At 46.6% G+C, this 16970-nt stretch overlaps 2 protein-coding genes across 4 annotated transcripts in view; one reads left to right on the top strand and one right to left on the bottom strand.

Annotated features, from left to right (window-relative positions):
• The window catches only part of OGFOD3 (2-oxoglutarate and iron dependent oxygenase domain containing 3), a 46942-nt gene extending 39553 nt beyond the window's left edge, over positions 1–7389 (bottom strand). For both annotated transcript variants that reach the window (XM_075111069.1, XM_075111070.1), the window contains exons 1-2: positions 7231–7389; positions 6659–6876 (exon numbers count right to left, since the gene is read on the bottom strand). In XM_075111069.1, the coding sequence (XP_074967170.1) occupies positions 6659–6876; positions 7231–7322 (310 nt within the window). In that variant the 5' untranslated portion in view covers positions 7323–7389. The remainder of the gene's footprint in view (positions 1–6658; positions 6877–7230) is intronic.
• HEXD (hexosaminidase D) lies at positions 7344–16193 on the top strand. Of its 2 annotated transcripts, XM_075111066.1 has the most exons (12): positions 7404–7724; positions 7818–7927; positions 8004–8091; positions 8506–8670; positions 9835–10018; positions 11398–11469; positions 12556–12751; positions 13424–13506; positions 14291–14369; positions 14447–14548; positions 15102–15191; positions 16021–16193. In XM_075111066.1, the coding sequence occupies exons 1-12, from the start codon at positions 7641–7643 to the stop codon at positions 16187–16189; spliced, it is 1422 nt and encodes a 473-aa protein (XP_074967167.1). In that variant the 5' UTR covers positions 7404–7640; the 3' UTR covers positions 16190–16193. The 2 variants fall into 2 exon arrangements, with proteins under 2 accessions (XP_074967169.1, XP_074967167.1); XM_075111068.1 differs by having other exon boundaries at positions 7344–7927.
• Positions 16194–16970: the final 777 nt, after the last annotated feature.

The following is a 16970-nucleotide window of genomic DNA, read 5'->3' as shown; positions in this document are numbered from 1 at the left end:
AATTTAACTTATGTTCCAGTATTCAACCCTAAATCATGCCGTTCATTAACAGATTCCTGTAGTCAAGCACTAAGAACCATTGTATTTGTCCACTGAAAGCCACTGGAAAAGCAATGGTAACAAGAAGGCAGTGAATCTGAATGTTCCAACTGTACTGCCAGGAGAATAAGAGAAGCATATTTCAGATTTGCTCAACAACCCCCAACCACAAGTCAAAAGGAAGCAAATAACATTCTGTATGGGGTATCTGTACAAATATACCTGGAAGGGGAGCTTTTTATAGGAGACTTTGCACAAAAGTGTCTTGAAGCACACATCTTGGACATATATATAAAAAAGTATCTTAAAAGTCATTGCTAAGAAATCTAACATGTAATTTTAAAAGCGGGGGGGTGGTGGGGGGGTGGTGGAAGAGCCAGCAGTAGGAGTTCCAGGTAAATATATGAAAGTTTTATGAAATTAGAGCTGTGGCCCACAGCCACCTTCAGGCAAGCAGAAATAGGGACAATTCTGAGCCACCAAAGACCTTGGGATGTCACACTTGGCACTTTTCTGGGCAAGATCCATATATAGATGTAAAGCCACAGAAAAGTTGGGACAAGTGCATTTTCTGACATCTGCCAATACACTTGCTGTTGCTGAACTGAGCTCCTCTTCAGAATTATTTGCACATCAGAATACAAGGAGGGGGGGAATCCTGGAAATAAATCAATCAATCCACCCATCCAAGTCAAAAGCGTCCGTCTGTTCTGATCAAAAGCAACTAATGATAACAATAGCCACAGACTGACAGAATGAGAAATTTTGCCACAGCACCAAGTGCTTTGTAGGAATTTCTACTTCATCATTCTGGGTATACCCTGATATAGCCCTCTAATTACACCAGTGTTTCAAGAAGAGAGAAGCAATGAGAAAGAGATGTCTGGGTGAACAGGCTGAGTTCTGACAACCACATACCCCATTATACACTCTGCTTCCTTGCTTAGGAAAAGAAGAGTCCCTTGTTTGATGTATGTTTAAACTGAAGTCAAAGGCACCCACACCAAGCAGACTTTAAACACAGATCAAGGTCAAGAAACCAACTGGATTACAACCCTGATAATTCACTGCATTTTCTGACTACCCAGCAACAATTCGCTGAAGTCAGCTCAAGATTCAGATTCCAGGAGGCACACACTAACTTATTTGAAGGTTAGACCTAGGAAAGTAGCAGTCTAAAATAATGCTAGAGATTACATTCTTAAGCATCCATTTATCAATGTCAGCACAGAACCCAGCAGCATGACAAGAATGAACCAGAACCACTGCTCCCCCAGCCCACTTTTCTCCTCTTGCGCCTGTGAGCCAAAGAAGGGAGCAGAATCAAAACATATCATTCATGAGAAACTGTGGTGCCTTGATATAAAAAAAAAAGCACCATAAAAATTAAAAATTCTGGCAGCAACCTGCAGGTGCTTTACATATTACAGAAAAACATTTTGCAATACAGTGCCAGCCCCAAAGGTACAGAATTCAAACCAACAAAAACCCACAAGAGCTCTCTCTATAGGCAGAAAGTTGTTCTAAGTTACAAATTTGGGAGGGGAGGGATGCTTCTGTGCCACGTTTCAGGCACACTGTAAATATCCCTTCTGCAACCAGAAAGGCCAGGCCCAGATTTTGTGGAAATTCTTGCATTTTTCAATCTCAATTCCAAGAACCACCAATTTGCAAGCTGAACACCGCAGGTCTTGGAAAAAAAAAATTGCAAGCTTTGGAAATGCTATATTCCTTTGGAGTATTTGACCTAGCAGCTCTGAAAAGCAACAAGTAGTAGCCAGCAAACGCTGCAAACTATTTGTTGTCTGCCCTAACAAAAATGTACACATTTTATGTTGCTGTGCCTTAAAGGCTCCATCATACTTCCAGCAGTGGCAGATTAAAATCAGTTATTCACCTTTCAATGCCAGGCTGAAGAGCATCTCAGAAGCCAATTGACAGGGATAAGACATCTCTGCCTCCAGGCTAGCAAATACTCACCCAAAGAGTGAGACAGATGGCTGAGGCAGTAACAGCTTCCAGCACCCAATTTTAAACTCAGATGCATGTAGAAAAGAGCCAAAGAGGAACCAATCTGGGTTCCCAGAACTGAAAAAACCTTACCAAACATTTTGTTAGTAACCATAAGAATCACTCAGAGATTTGCAGAACAATATTAATCAATCACAAATCACATAACATATACCCCGACACTGTATCCAACGTTCTGTTGGGTATAAAGATGTCAACAATGTCATGAAGCACAAGTTTGGATATTGGCAGTATGCTTTTTTGTAGTCCTCTTAAAAAACAAGATTAAAAAGGCTGAGGTTAATAGGCTGAGGTTAATAGGCTGATAGAAAAGTAAGATTTTAAGGAGTTCAGAGAAAGCTGAACACAGTAAAACAAGGAAGCCCTCTTGGTTAATAGAGGCAAGAAAAGGGGAATTGCTATCCTTCTGCAATTGAAAAGGTCTCTTTAATGCTCGAAAGGCAAACAAAGTTGTCTTAGAGACAAGGGAAAGCTGATGTTAAAGGAGAGAAGAAGCGGGAAAGAGTAAATTCAAAGGAGAATGTCAATACTCCAGGACAAACCTGTTTGAACAGATATTCCTTTGTAAGACATTCCGCAAAAAGGACATCAGCAAACACTTCCGATTTCAGAAGAGATTTGTGCCCTCTATTTCCAGCTGCAAACAACAGCACAGACCTTAACCTTTTGGAAAGGTGGGTACTGGAGAGTCCAGATTTGGCAGACCTACAGCGTTACCTGGGACAATTGCTACGTGTCTAGGGTCTCTGCCAAAGAACTGGCACAGACAGTACTGGAAGCAGGAGGTGTTCTGAAGGTGACAGCAGCAGCTTTTCCAGCTGAGAAGAAAAACGTAGTCCAGCGTGAAGTCACTCAGGTACCAAGAGTAAGTCATAAACATGACTTACTTAGGATGATGCTAAGGAAAAAAATCAGAACAGTCTGTTTGTTTGAAAACAATTTTAGCATTAAGAAATTAGTCATCTTTGTTTGTACATCTTTGTACGTGGGAGCACTGAAGTGTTAAAAGCATACTTGGATAATCTCCACTCAAGAGAAATTCAGCTTAGTATTACAAAGTACCCAGTAGCTTCCACAAATTTATGCCTAGTAGACATGGAATCATTCACTTATATAATATGGCACTCTGCTTCGGATCCAAGAGATTTTTCAATCAAGGTAAAGGAGGAGCATACCAAATCATGCAAAACCACACATACCCGCTATGGTCCCTGTTCCTATTCAATGCACAGGAAACAGAATGCTCAAGCGCCTAAACTGCAGCTTTGCCTTCTACTTAAATTGGTACTTGCCCAAGCACCATAGGCTGCTGACACCAAGATGATTCATATGAGGAAAAAAGCTCCATCATGATGCCCACTTAATACAATCTTAAAACAGAACAAGAGGAGACAAAGCTTTATTGGATGTCATCTCCATAACCACACCAGCAGTCTAGGTGCTAGACCTTTTCCTTCACTGCTCACAGACTTCTCTGCTTTCCACATCCACTGATCTAGTCTCTTAAAAAGCATCTTAAAGCTGTCTCCTGGGCAGCGACTACTGATGCTTTGTACACTGACACAATATGTCAGCACGCATAAGAGACTACGTAAGAGTTGCATCAGACATGCTAGTAGCCACAGGAGTTTTAAGGAGTTAACTGTGTCTCAAGACAGCAGAAATAGCCAAGGTTTGGCCACAGGGTTCAGAACGCAGATGAGACTGTGCTCACAGAACACCCTATCTTCTGCAAATATAATGTTAAGTGCTTGGCCTCTGAAAAGCAACGCATTATTGCTGTATGAAGCAGGTTTACTGGCAGGCAGCGCTATGAAAATAAAACCACTTCTCTGTGACACCAACTACCATCTCATCTGAAGCAAACTGGAAGCTCAGTTGCACTAGTTCAGTCTGAAGCAGGGACAGGTGCATAAATAAAAGTTCATCTTAGCTGTGGAAACTTTACAGCTCAGCATCAAACACCAAGTGATGATAGGAATGTGCCTCCTTCTGACACAGAGCCAGCAGCTGTGGATGTCAAGCCAGAGTAAAGACAGAGAATTAAAAGCTATTGAGTGATAGAAAGCTACTTCCAACAAAGTGACTAAAGTTCCGGAGTGAATCCAGTTTGGCAGAGAACCGTAATCCACATTTACTGCCTCACTAAGCTATCAGTAACACAGGGAGCAAGAGGCCAGCTTTGACGGGACAGCAAGGCTCAATGGCTCACCACCACCCTCTCGTGGGCACCGAGCAGGAGACAAGAGCTAAAAAACGAGAGCAAAGTTCCATTTTCACAGCACGACTTCAGTTAACCACTTAACAACACAGATGTTCACACATTTCTGATACCACTGATATCTTTCTGAAAGCATAGTACAGGGGAACAGATGTAAAATCATCTGCTAAAAACCAAAATCAATCACATAAGTTAAGCAGCAGCATTCAGCAAACATCTAATTAGAAAGGAGGAATAGAAACTCCCACAAGATGACTCCCCTTTCTTCCTCCTGGGCTGATGCTAGCCATGTCAGTCATTCTCACACAAAGCCAAGAGAGGTCATGCTTTGCCCTGCAGTTAGTGTTTGCCAAGCTTGCTCCCCAAGAATAGAGAAGACATCTGTTCCTCTTCCTGGGCAGAGACATCCTTGAAGTTCTCGCCTTCCTTATGATGGAAGGAATAACCAATGGGCTTGCCAAGACCACAAGTCCACAGCTCAGAAAAATCCTCTTGCAAACCAGGGAAGGGAAAAATAAGGTTTTGTTGGGTTTGGAGGTTTCTTTTGATAAGCAAAAACCCTAGTAGCAGACGCAGAGTTTTAGCCTTAGTTCAGTCATAACTACCAAATCTGTGGCAACACTGGCTGCAGTTGTCTCTGGCCTTGGTGCTATGCAAATAAAGCCAGAAGCAGTTTCTCCTTGTAGTAATTACAAAAAAGTTAGAACATATGTTTTCATGTGCTCAGTCAAAAAATCCCTCTCCTGAGGAAGTTCTCTTCCTGGTAGCTCGCCAGCAGCAGTTTTGCTGGCCTCAGTAACATATGGGAAGAATCCTTCAAAACCTTATCAAATGAGATGCTACAACAGCAGCACTGAGGAAGAACCAACTACAGACTACACAAACTTATGTTTTATGTTACAAGCCTTTCAACCAACAGCACCAGCCACCTGAAGAGGGCTGGGGAAATTACCTCCACAGCTTTGGGACACCACATCCAGGCTTTCTACCAGAATTAGCACTGGAAGTTAGAGATCATAGGAAGTCAGAATCGTAGAACAGCTCAAGTTGGAAGGGGCGTCAAAAGATCACCTGGTCCAGCCTTTTTATAGGAAAAGGAGCCTAGATGAGATTATCTAACACCCTATCCAATCGCATCTTGAAAACTTCCAGTCACAGGGGCTCTGCATTCCCGGGGAGGTTGCTCCAGTGATTTACTGTTCTCTCTAAAAAATGTATTTCTTCTATAAAGATGAAAACTCACCCAGCGCACCTCATACCCCTAGCCCCATCTTCTCCACGTGGCTCCTTGTGAAGGGAGAGCCTCCATCCTCTTTGTAGCTGCCCTTTAATACTGGAACACTGTGATGTGGTTCCCCCAAGCTTTCTCTTCTGCAGGGAAAAAATCCAGCTCCTTCAGACCTTCCTCACAGGGCAGGTTCTCCAGCCCTTTGATCATCTTTGTTCTTCCTCAGCTCCAAGCAGCTTCTTCCAGCCTCCACACTGCCTCCAGCTTTGTGCGAGCAAGTGTTTTATCTGGTTTGTTATGTGGCTGACAAGACAACTGATTTAGCTAAAAGCTAACTCAGAAATTTTATTTTTTTTTATACAACAGCTTATCAGTCAACACACAGCTAGACTTACAGGTAGGCTGACAAAATGCAAGAGCAGCGCTGCTCGCTGGCAGCAGTACCGGTTCAAAACATTCATCAACATACACTTTGCAAATCTGAAAAAGAACATCAGCTTAGCTTATCCATGCAAGCTGCAATTTTCTCACCACTCTTCAGCAGAGAAGATTAAAATCTTCCATTTCTCTAAAAGGTCAACATCAACACCCTAAAGAAATAAGTGCCAGGGGAGACAAACACCAATTTGACAGAAAACAGGCTCACTTGAAAGAAAAAGACAGAGGAGAAATGCTTCGCAGGCAGCATCAAAAGCTGCCCGCACACACGTCTCAGCACAGGTGTATCAGAAGCTGCCGTTTATGCCATTACCACATGCTAACGGCACAATGTCCTAAATCAATTCCACTCCACACCCTGTATGGTATTTACCAGTAACAAATTCACCACAGGAGTCAGAGCATGAAAAGACACTAGAAGCAGATTTAGGAAAAGGTTTATTTCACACAGCCTGGGCAAAGCAGTTTCAGAAGAGAATTATGTAGGAAGGGCAGAAAAACCTCTCAGATACAACAACTGGGCCGGCCCAAGAGGCACAAACATGTGGGGATTTAAACAATACACACAGTGACCAGGTGGTTGCTAGAAACGCAAGAGTTTTGCGGCACATGTTTATTTTAACAGACTTAGGACAGCAGTCAGCCTGTTATGGTCCTCTGAAGGCTGCCGCACCCTGCTTCAGACAACCCTACGCAAATACCTTCGAATCTTTTGTGGCTGTCGTAGTCCTCAGAGCAGGGGATCTCAACGAACCTGTCGCGCAGGCTCTCTCGGCGGTGGGCCAGCACCTCCGTGACCCCGTCCTCGGCGCTCAGGCAGCTCCAGCTCAGGAGGCCCCCGACGGCAGCCGAGGAGAGGAGAAGCGCGGCCTTCAGCCACCTCCACGGCGACTCTTGCTGGCCTCTGCTCTTCCTGGCGCTGAGGAGGGAGCACAGCGACAGCCCCACGTAAGCGACGGACAGGCTCCCGGCCGGGGAGGACCGTTCCCGGCCGTGCCCCGGGGAGCCCCCGCTCAAGGGCTGGCACGGCGCCCCTCCTTTCGAGGACACACGGACGTATTTATAAACACGCGAAAATTTTATCCCTCGTCCGCGCCCGGAGGCCAAAGGCCGCCTTCCCACAGGCGCTCCAGCATGAGCCGGCGGCGCTCCCCTCAGCCGCCGGGCCTGGGCGCCGCCACCCGCGAAGGACAGCGGCCGGCGGGGGCTGCCGGCCCCGCGCGCCCAGCCCCGGCCCCGCGCATCCGGCCCCGGCCCCGGCCCCCACAGGTACCTGCCGTGGCGGCGGCGGCCCCCGCGGTCCGGCCCAGCCGCCGTCCCGCCGCTCTCGGGGCCCCGCGGCGCCGCCCGCCGCTGCGGAGCCATCGCGCCCGCCGGAACGGAGCGATGCGCTCGGCCCGCTGCGCCCGCCTGCCAGGGAAAAGCAATCGGCCGCCGAGCAGAAACGCTTCAGGCAAACAGGCGCAATCCATTCCGGGGCGGAGGGACCTCACCGGCGGCGCGGGAGCCGCCAGAGCCGGGGCAGAGGGATGCGGCCAAGCGCTTTGTGCCGGGGTACCGCGGCGGCGGCGGGAGGGCAAAGCAATCGATGCGGACCGGCGGTGCCGCGGGCAGCCCCGAGCGCGCAGTCGGGAGCAATCGAGGCCGGAGCGGCGGCATGAGGCGGGCGTGGAGGGAGCGGGCATGGCGGCCGCGGGCGGGCCGCGGCGGCGGCTGGTGCACCTGGACATGAAGGGCGCCCCGCCCCGCGCCTCCTACCTGGCGGAGGTGAGGGGGTGCCGGCGCCGGCGGTGGGTGGAGGGGTCTCCCCGCCCCGGCCCGGCCCGGCCCCAGCGCTCGCTGTCCCCTCCCGCCCCTCAGGTGCTGCCGCTGCTCCGCGCCCTGGGCGCCACCGGGCTGCTGCTGGAGTACGAGGACACCTTCCCCTGGTCGGGGCCGCTGGAGCCGCTGCGGGCCCCGCACGCCTACAGGTACCGCCCGGGGAGGGCCCGGGGGGCCGCGCCGCCGGCCCGGGCCGCGCCCTGAGGCCTCGCTCTCCCCCCGCAGCCCCGGGGAGGTGCGGGCGGCGCTGAGCCAGGCGAGGGCGCAGCGGCTGGAGGTGGTGCCGCTGGTGCAGACCTTCGGGCACATGGAGGTGAGCGCCCGGCGGGCGGCGGCGCGCTTTCGGCGCCTGGGAGCGCTGGGCTGGGCGAGCGGCGCCGGCGGTGCGGGGGGGTGGCTTTGGCTGGGAAGCCTCCATCGTACCTCCGGTTATCCAGCTCCCGTCAGCGGCATGCTCCGGACGCCGGGATGCCGCTGCGCTGACCCCCCGTTTCACTCAGCCATGAAGGGTTTTGTGGTCGGCGACCCTCGCGGCACCGTGGAGAGCAGCCGTGCCCCTCCTGCCTGTGCCACCGCGGCAAGGGGCCTCCTGCTGACCCCTCTGCTCGCCCACGGCCAAAACCCCGGGTTCAGCAGGACGACTGTCAGCAGAGCCCTGGTGACACAAGAGGACATGGCTGTCCCCTTCATTCTGTGGTGGTTCCCCGAGCTTTCCTTTCTCTTGCAGTTTGTGCTGAAGCACAAAGAGTTTGCTCATCTCCGGGAGGTGAAGATGTTTCCCAATGCCCTCAACCCACACAAGGAGGAGTCGCGGGCACTGGTCAAAGCCATGATTGACCAGGTCATGGCACTGCACGAAGACGTGAAATGGTTTCACATCGGATGTGATGAGGTGGGACTTCTGTTGAGCCAGGAATGGGGTTTTTGTGAGGAATGATGGTAAGGGCCCAGCCTTCTGCATTTCAGTGGTGCCCAGGCCATGTTTGGGTAGGATTTGGGGGACAGAAAATGCCAATTCGAGCCAGTGTAGAGAAGTAATTTTGAAGTAAATTTTTCCAGTTGCACAGGATGTCATTTCTGTTGATCTGAGTATAATATCAAAAGAATTGAAAGCAGTTTCTTAATGCTAACCTAGCGTTTGGTTTTAGGTCGTGTGAGTATTTCAAGTGAGATACCAGTTGGAGGTATTTATTAAGAATCACATGAGTTTTGATGTGAGATGTTAGATCCTTGTTCTGGCCAACCCATTCAAAGTAAGCCATTTGTGGTAGGAGGTGGGAGTTTGGTGGTTTTTTCCCTCTTGATAGTTTGTCTCCTTGAGGAGGAGAACCTTCAGTTTTCTCCTCTCTCAGGATTTCTTAAAACCAACCCTATGGCACGCAGATCCCTAAAATTCATTGTGATTTCCTTAACTACTGACACTAGTTTAGCATTTTGAATCCTGTTGTTTGGGAACAGGTGGCAAGGTAAGATAGGGACTTGCAAGCTTTTATAAAGCAAAGTACTATTTATGTGGAATAAACGTGTTTAAAATAAAACCTGCTCTAAAACAACAGAGAGTTTAAGTGCACATCCAGCTTAACAGGCCCAAATCCACTCTCTGCATAGGACCAAGCATGCTGGGGCTACTCTTGGACATGCCCCCCAGTCACCTCTAGATTCACATGCAAATGATCTCCTTCCCCAAGATGGGAATATCATTTCACAGAGTTCAAGACCTTATGGATTGCTAGATTTGAACTGAGTAAAACTGGTGAGCGCTACTTCCAAGGACAAACCTTCCGACGACAAGTACAGCATGCTTTAATTATTCTGTTTATATTCTAGTTCCTATAGGAAAATTCCCTTACGTGATGCACTTAGTCAGGGCCACCGTCTCCTGCAGGCTGATATAAATGCTTGCAGTGTCTTCAACACTGAGGCTTTTTAATACGCCCACTCAGCGTGTCGTATCTTTGCAATAGGTTTTGAATGTTGTATGATTTCATGACACTGTCTCAAACTCAGTCCCCCTATCCCTATAAAAGAAGTCAGGATTACTTTTTTGATGTTTCAGGTCTACTACCTTGGCGAAGGAGAGGAGTCAAAGCAGTGGCTGCAGCAACCAGACAACACTCCAGAGAAGCTGTGCTTATCCCACATAAAAGCAGTAGCAAGTTGTGTGGTCTCGTCTTACCCTGCTGTGACGCCCGTCGTGTGGGATGATATGCTCCGAGGGATGAGTGAGGAAACGCTGGCAGGTGTGTGACCAACAATGGGGTGAGTCATAGTTTGTAGCGTACAAAAATGTCTACACAACCAGATTGGTTGGCAGATGAAAATAATGAAAAGAAGGAATCTAAGAATAGTTGGGGTATGATCCATTAGACTACAGAGTAGAGACATTTAGTCCTTGGCTACGTCACAGACTTTCTGTGTGACCATGGGCAAGTCTCAACACGTACGCTTTAGTTTTCCATCTGGTGGTACACAGTGACAAACAGAACAGTCGTCATGCAGTGGTTGCCATCAATTCTTTCTTTGCACATTAATAAAAAAGCCTATTAGCATTTGTGGTCTCAGCCTAAACTTGTATGCCTTTCACCACCTTTTACATCAGTTGTTGCTCTGTGCAGCATCTGATTCCAGTGGTGCAGACTCACACGGAGAAGCTGTGACCCTGTGAGGATCTTTGACAGTGTAAGTGATCACAGTGCACATGGTGAGGAGCTCTGATACCGGGTTGTGGGATAGCTCCAAGACCTTGACGTCACGAGGCTTGTTTGTTGAAAAATATGAAACCACTTCTGAAATTTGAATAGTCGTAACATAGGCAGAGTCCCGGCATTTTCAGAGCCACCTTATGTGTCTGCTCTAAGCAGATTTAGACAATACCATGAAGAGCTCCGCCAGCAGTGACTGAGCTATTCATGGCTTTAACAGTGGGAAATCATCCAAAAGAATGCAGAAAGGGCCCCTGCAGTTTCTACAGGAGCAGCACAGCATCTAGCTAGGTGGGACTGGACTGCCACAGGCAATCGTAGACTACACAGATTAAAATGGGATGCAGTTAAAATAGTGGATTTCTGTATAATTTACTGCAATTTCTCTAGAGGTTGGTTTCTCATGTTTAAAACTAGTCAGGGAGTTGATTATAAAGGGATTTGAGGCTAAACCTAAATCTTTTTTTGTACTTCAAAGGCATCTTGAAAAGCTCAGTTCTGTGCAAACACAGCTCAATCTCTGGCTTAAAGGGTGAATGCTTCCTTTGAATTTAGCTGAAATCTCGTGTGTACAGTTTGCAGGTCCACCGGTTCAACCCAGCAGGCATACTGACAGATTCAAGGGACTAAGAATAGCATGGGCATGGGATGAATGGGGTCTCCGATGAATTGTCACTGCTGATCCATATCAGTGGTCTCAAGATGTCTAGGGACTTAGTGGCCCCTGGCACATGAACCCACACGTTCAAAGCCCTGGCCAGGCTGAAAATGCCCATGGGCACTTCAGCTGCAAATGAAGAATTCTAGTGACAAGCTGTAGTTATTCTATTCATGTGTTACCGCACCAACAATATGTACTTAGTTCTCACAGTTAATTGGCTCTTGTCCATTACTTAGAAAAAATTTGTTCTTTTCAGAGTCTGGGGTCCCACAGCTTGTGCAGCCGATGATCTGGGACTACGCAGCAGACCTCGACGTGGAGGGCAAAGGTTTGTACTTATCTGCTGAGCCCCTTAGCAGCAGAGAGCTCTGTTACCTGTTAAGCAAAACAGCCAAAACAATATAGTATGATTAAAACATAGCTTAGTCAGACCCAAAAGAATTTTGGTTTTGTTAAATTGCTTTTTATTGCTTTAGTAGCGTAAACATAGTCCTGGTTTGATTTCACATAATAGTTGCTATTATTTCTGTTATTATTTTTCTTTTTATTTTCTTTTTCTATTTATGCTTCTCCTATAAAGGACTTGAATTGTCTGCTGCTTAATTTTTTTCAATAGGGCTATGGAATCACTGATGGGGGATTGAGAGGTTTTTCACAAGCACTGTTACATGAACTCTCCTTGCATTAAAACCAGTGGGAGCAGATAGCTCCATGTTGACCATGGAGCTTCAAGGCTTCATACATCTATAGAACTCAAAGGAATATCTCCTAAAAGCTCCCTCCAGTCAGGCATCTAACACGTATACAAATATTTCTTTGTTGGAAGAAGAATCAGCTGTCACATGTTGCACATGCTCGTTACATGCCCGTGATTCTTAGCGTTGAAGCAATTTAGCAAACAAGGGATGGAATACAGTAACTGGACACATGAAAATAGGAGGGCAGTCACCCAAAACAGGCTGCTTAGAAAGGATGTCAACTCTCCCATCCTTGCTGATGCTCAGGACTTGATGGGACATGGCTCAGCAGCCTGTTGCCACTGGACCTGGGTTGCTCTTAATTGGAGCATTACAGTCAACGCTGCAAATGGGGAGAAGCTTGTCCTGTAAGGAGAATCACAGAATCACTAAGGTTGGAACAGATCTCTAGGATCATCAAGTCCAGCTGCCAACCCAGCACCCCCAGGCCTCCTAAACCATGCCCTGAAGTGCCACATCGACATGTTTTTTGAACACCGCCAGGGATGGTGACTCCCCCACTCTGGGCAGCCTGTGCCAGGGCCCGACCACTCCTTCAGGAAAGACATTTCTCCTAATACCCAATCTAAGCCTCCCCTGACGCAGCTTGAGGCCGTTTCCTCTCGTTCTAGCGCTAGTATAGAATCACAAAAGTGGTTTTGTGTGTCTTATTTCAGTGCATCTCATAGAGAAGTATCGTAGATGTGGCTTCTCCAAGGTGTGGTTTGCGAGTGCTTTTAAAGGAGCTACAGGAGTGAATCAGTCCCTAACGCTTATTGGGCACCATTTAAAAAACCATCTTCAATGGCTGAAAGTGGCAAGCAGTAGCCCTGCCGAGGTCCTTGAAGGTATCGCGCTGACCGGCTGGCAGAGGTAAGGAGCATCCTTTTAAATGGTTCCAAGGATCACATGGAAGCAAACTTCCACCCCAAAACTCCCTAAGATGTACAAGGATGCTGGCAATTTAAAAGGAACTTCGCAGCCCTGCAGTCCTTCCTGTTGGTTACTGCTGGGCTCACCCAGCTGACTGTGAAGGGTGGATTTCAGAGTTCCAGCCAACTGCTACAGCATTAATTGGCAGGAGCAATTGTTTTGGCAGCCACCAACCATAGTAGATTGGATTTGAAGGCTTGAATGTACTTTGTGCCACCTCGGACTGCTTGTAGACAGCATAGTTAATGCACAGCGTGTATCTGAGTGTCTAATGTGAATTCACATAGAATGAGGTTGCATAAGAGAGGAGTTTGTTAATGTAATGAAGGAGTAAAGGCTTTTATGCAACAGTCAGGAGGTCTAAGGGAATATGAGAGAGCTGCATTACAATTTCTGACCCTAATTTGGCTTGAGAAAGTAATTTGGCTTGTATCTGTTCTTATTAATAAAACAGGAATTCTTGGCACTTCAGAGATAGAAGGTCCCTTCTCTGAGACAGAAACCGATGTTTCTAAAGCTCTTTGAATTTTAGTGATTGAAATATTAACACTTCCACTTGTTTAGTATGTTCTAACAGTAAAATGTCTAATTAATGGCTGTCTCCTTATTTAGGTATGATCACTTCTCTGTTTTGTGCGAGCTCTTGCCTGTGGCAATTCCATCACTGGCTGTATGTCTGCAGGCACTAAAGAATGGTACAGTGACACTTTATTCTCTCTCAGCTAATGCCTAGCACAAGGGCGAAGTGACCTTGCCCTAAGGCCGGCACAGGATTATTGTATTTTGTGGTGGTTCGACTCTCTGGTCAATGTCAGAATTATGAACAATAAATTACACATCTTGCATGTTTGCAGTACAGGAGCAGAGGAGCCTCTTGGCCTAAGTATTTAAAAATAGCCGTAGTATACCCTGTAAATGGTCACAAGCTGCTTCATGCTTATACTAAAAAAAACTTAAGAAGCTGAATTGCTTTTGAAACTGATTTGACACACAAGTGGTAGATCAATGAGACTAATTTAATTTAGATTTAGATCTGGTTTACATGTCACAGTTGTTTTAACTTACTGATTTTCTTAGAATTCATCTCGGTAGTAGACTGGTAAAGTACGCCCTGTAGTTCCTGGTTTCTTCACAGGTTGTTGCCAATAGAATTTTTATTTTTGTCTTTATGCATTTCTTATTTTCAAAATAAAAACCCACAACCTACCTATTTTTAACTAAGGCACTAACAATATTCAGCACCCTGAATGGAAAGCTCATGGCTGGGAAGGGCTTTGCCTAGCACAAGACAACTGCGTGAAAGACAACGTACTCCTCCCGCCCCAAGTTTTTTCCTTGTTCTATTTCCATTTTACCTTTAAAAAAAGTCTTCATCCAAGGAGAACTACTAAGCCAATGCAGGGTACTCCAGAAAAACCCTCTTTAAGAACATTTTGGTTACTGAGGCTCCTTTTACTTATTTCCATTCTCTTCTGCCAGGTGGCTATTCTGAAAAGATTAAAGAAAATGTGGAAAAGCTCCTGGGAATGTCCAACCTGGAAACTGAAACTTTCATGAGGTAAAATCCCAGCTGTGGGATTCAGATGCTTCTCGCTGCGTGGTAAGTTCAGAAACTAACGGATCCTCTTCGGGCAGCGCAAGCCTGGGGACCTTTCCTGGGAGCAACATCCTTCCCCTTGTGACACAAGTTAGTTTCTACCTCAAGTCATCAGTGGATGAACTTCTTGAAAGGAACAGGTAATAGGGTTTATGTTGCGTAATAGGGTTTATGCTATGACGCTGCGTGCAGGTGTGGGGGAGCTGTATCATCCCAAAGGGGGGCATGACTCCAGCAAAGTGATTCAAACATCAGGCTCTGCATCTCAGGCATCACAGCCCTGTATATTGACACCTCAGCAGAATGTAATACTTGGATGCAGATTTGAAGTATTTCAGCAGAATTCCTAAACACTGTGTACTGCCTTATTTCAAGAATCAAATTCTTTCCTGAATTAAGTCTTAAAGCTATTTAAAGTAAAAATGAATTTTTTAATGGTATGGTGACCAAAAAAAGGAGCTTGAAATGAAACTTAAATTGCAACAGATAATCAGTTATTCTCGCCTGCCAGGAACAGTCTTCCACAAGCTAGTTCCAAAGACACATAGACTTAAATTTACTTACTCCATAAGCAGCATCTCAGTCTGTGCAGGAGAAGGTCAGCTAGAGCCCTATCCCCCCCCTCCCCGTCAGCCTACGAACACGTTTGTCGCTGCTATTTCAAGAACCGCTCAATCTAACATTCATTTTCAGATACGTCACAGGTTGGTTCAGCCCCTACCACAGAAAAAGGAAGATTATTCATCCTATAATAATGCATCACTTTCAGCCAGATGCAGTGAGGTAACACCACTTATTTTGCATTACAGGGGAAATCAAGTCTGTCATATTTTGGGTGCTCAAGTGCCCAACATACAGTTTTGAGTCCTTGCCTCTTTCTAAAATAATTTCAAAAGCATCAGTGGAAATCAACCAATATGAAGTACTCACAATAGGGTTTTAAACAGAACAACTTGTTTATCTTTGCCTTCTGTTGAACAAATTCTTTGAATACAAGTACAAAATTGGTCTCCGAAACACTCTCCCTTGTATATGCAGTTACTCCTGAACAGACATGCTGCATCTTACAGCAGTTGTTCGCTTCCGTGTCGGAGCCCAAAGTGGGCCACAGTCTGGGCTGGGCTTGAAATAACACCAGGCCCCTTTCCCCTGCTCCCTGTCACAGCATGTGCTTTTGAGAACTTGTCCTAAAGCTGGTGCTGGTTCATGCTAAATGGCTAATGTATACATTTTTTTTGCTGTGATAAGGTAAACATCCAACTGCATCCACTCTGGCTGGTAAAAACCAGAATTAAATCCCCAACAAGTCTCACAGTGGGTTTCAGTTACACTTGAAATGTGTATAATGGGTTTTTTTGAGCTCACATTTCTGTACTTTAAAAGTTATTGCATTAGGAAAGTGCCAAGATAAATGGCACTTAAACACAAACAGCATCAACCTTTTACCATCTGCACAAAATCAAGTCCTTTGAGCTCTTGTAATAGATGCTTCTTTTTCTGTAAAGTCATTTTAAGGACTGTACTCCCTTTAAGAGGCCCGGTAAGCTAGCCCTCCCCGGAGGCAGAGCTCAGCTGCAAATGTGATTGTTTCTTCCTTCTGATTTCTGCTTAGTCTCCTCTCCAAGTGGAATGTTGTGGTGCAAGACCTCCAAGCAGCTATGGAGCAAGTTTTCCACAAGTGTACTGTAGAGGAGTGGATGGAGGAGAACGTCCACCCCAGCCTACAGAAGCTGCAGCAAGTGGTGGATGATTTAGATAAAGCAATAAAAGCACAAAACTAGGGGCGTTTCAATTAGTCTGTCTTATTCGGTGGGCAAACAGGGCTAGTGGGAATCCACAAGCAGTCACAGAGTTATAGTTTGTCATTTTGAGAGTTGAAGCAAGAACTGTGACTAAATGGAAGTGACCTGAAGGCATAAAGGAATTCATTAGTGTAATAGGCTTCAGCACTAATTTTCCTTTCTTAACACATTGTTGAGCCTTAAATCACCTGCCACGTAAGTCAGATTTGCTCCCTTTGCATAACAGAACGCAGAGGTGAGGCAGAACTCAGCTCTGTTACAGGGCAGGAGGAAAACCCGGTTTCTTCCAAAGTCAGTATTTGTAGTAACAGACTTTCATACATTACAATGACCTGGCAAGTTCTACTCTGGTCAGTAGGCAGCATGTCCCCCCTTTGCGATTGCCATAAAAAGGCAGGTGTAGGATACTTTAAACATGCTTGAGGTCCTCGTGGTCTGTACTGTGACACGTTCCTCTTTCAGGTATGTTCAGAGATGTGTCCTCCTGAAAGGGGCTGTAGTGAGGTGGCGGTTGGTCTCCCACATAGCAAGCGATAGGCTGAGAGGAAATGGCCTCAAGCTGCGTCAGGGGAGGCTTAGATTGGGTATTAGGAGAAATGTCTTTCCTGACAGAGTGGTTGGGCCCTGGCACAGGCTGCCCAGAGAGGTGGGGGAGTCACCGTCCCTGGGGGTGTTCAAAAAACATGTAGACGTGGCACTTCAGGGCATGGTTTAGGAGGCCTGGGGGTGTTGGGTTGATGGTTGGATTTGATGATTCTAG

Source organism: Phalacrocorax aristotelis, chromosome 16 (assembly GCF_949628215.1).
Source record: "Phalacrocorax aristotelis chromosome 16, bGulAri2.1, whole genome shotgun sequence".
In the NCBI taxonomy this organism is placed as follows: domain Eukaryota; kingdom Metazoa; phylum Chordata; class Aves; order Suliformes; family Phalacrocoracidae; genus Phalacrocorax; species Phalacrocorax aristotelis.
Note: the sequence above shows the minus strand (reverse complement) of the source record. Positions and strands in the feature narration are given on the sequence as shown.

Excerpts from the sequence above, each read along its gene's own strand:
- HEXD (XM_075111068.1), top strand. The coding sequence starts at position 7,344 with ATGCGCTCGGCCCGCTGCGCCCGCCTGCCAGGGAAAAGCAATCGGCCG. Across the intron at positions 8,671-9,834 it reads TTCACATCGGATGTGATGAG|GTCTACTACCTTGGCGAAGG; the intron begins GTGGGACTTCTG and ends TTGATGTTTCAG. Across the intron at positions 13,507-14,290 it reads TCTGCAGGCACTAAAGAATG|GTGGCTATTCTGAAAAGATT; the intron begins GTACAGTGACAC and ends CTCTTCTGCCAG.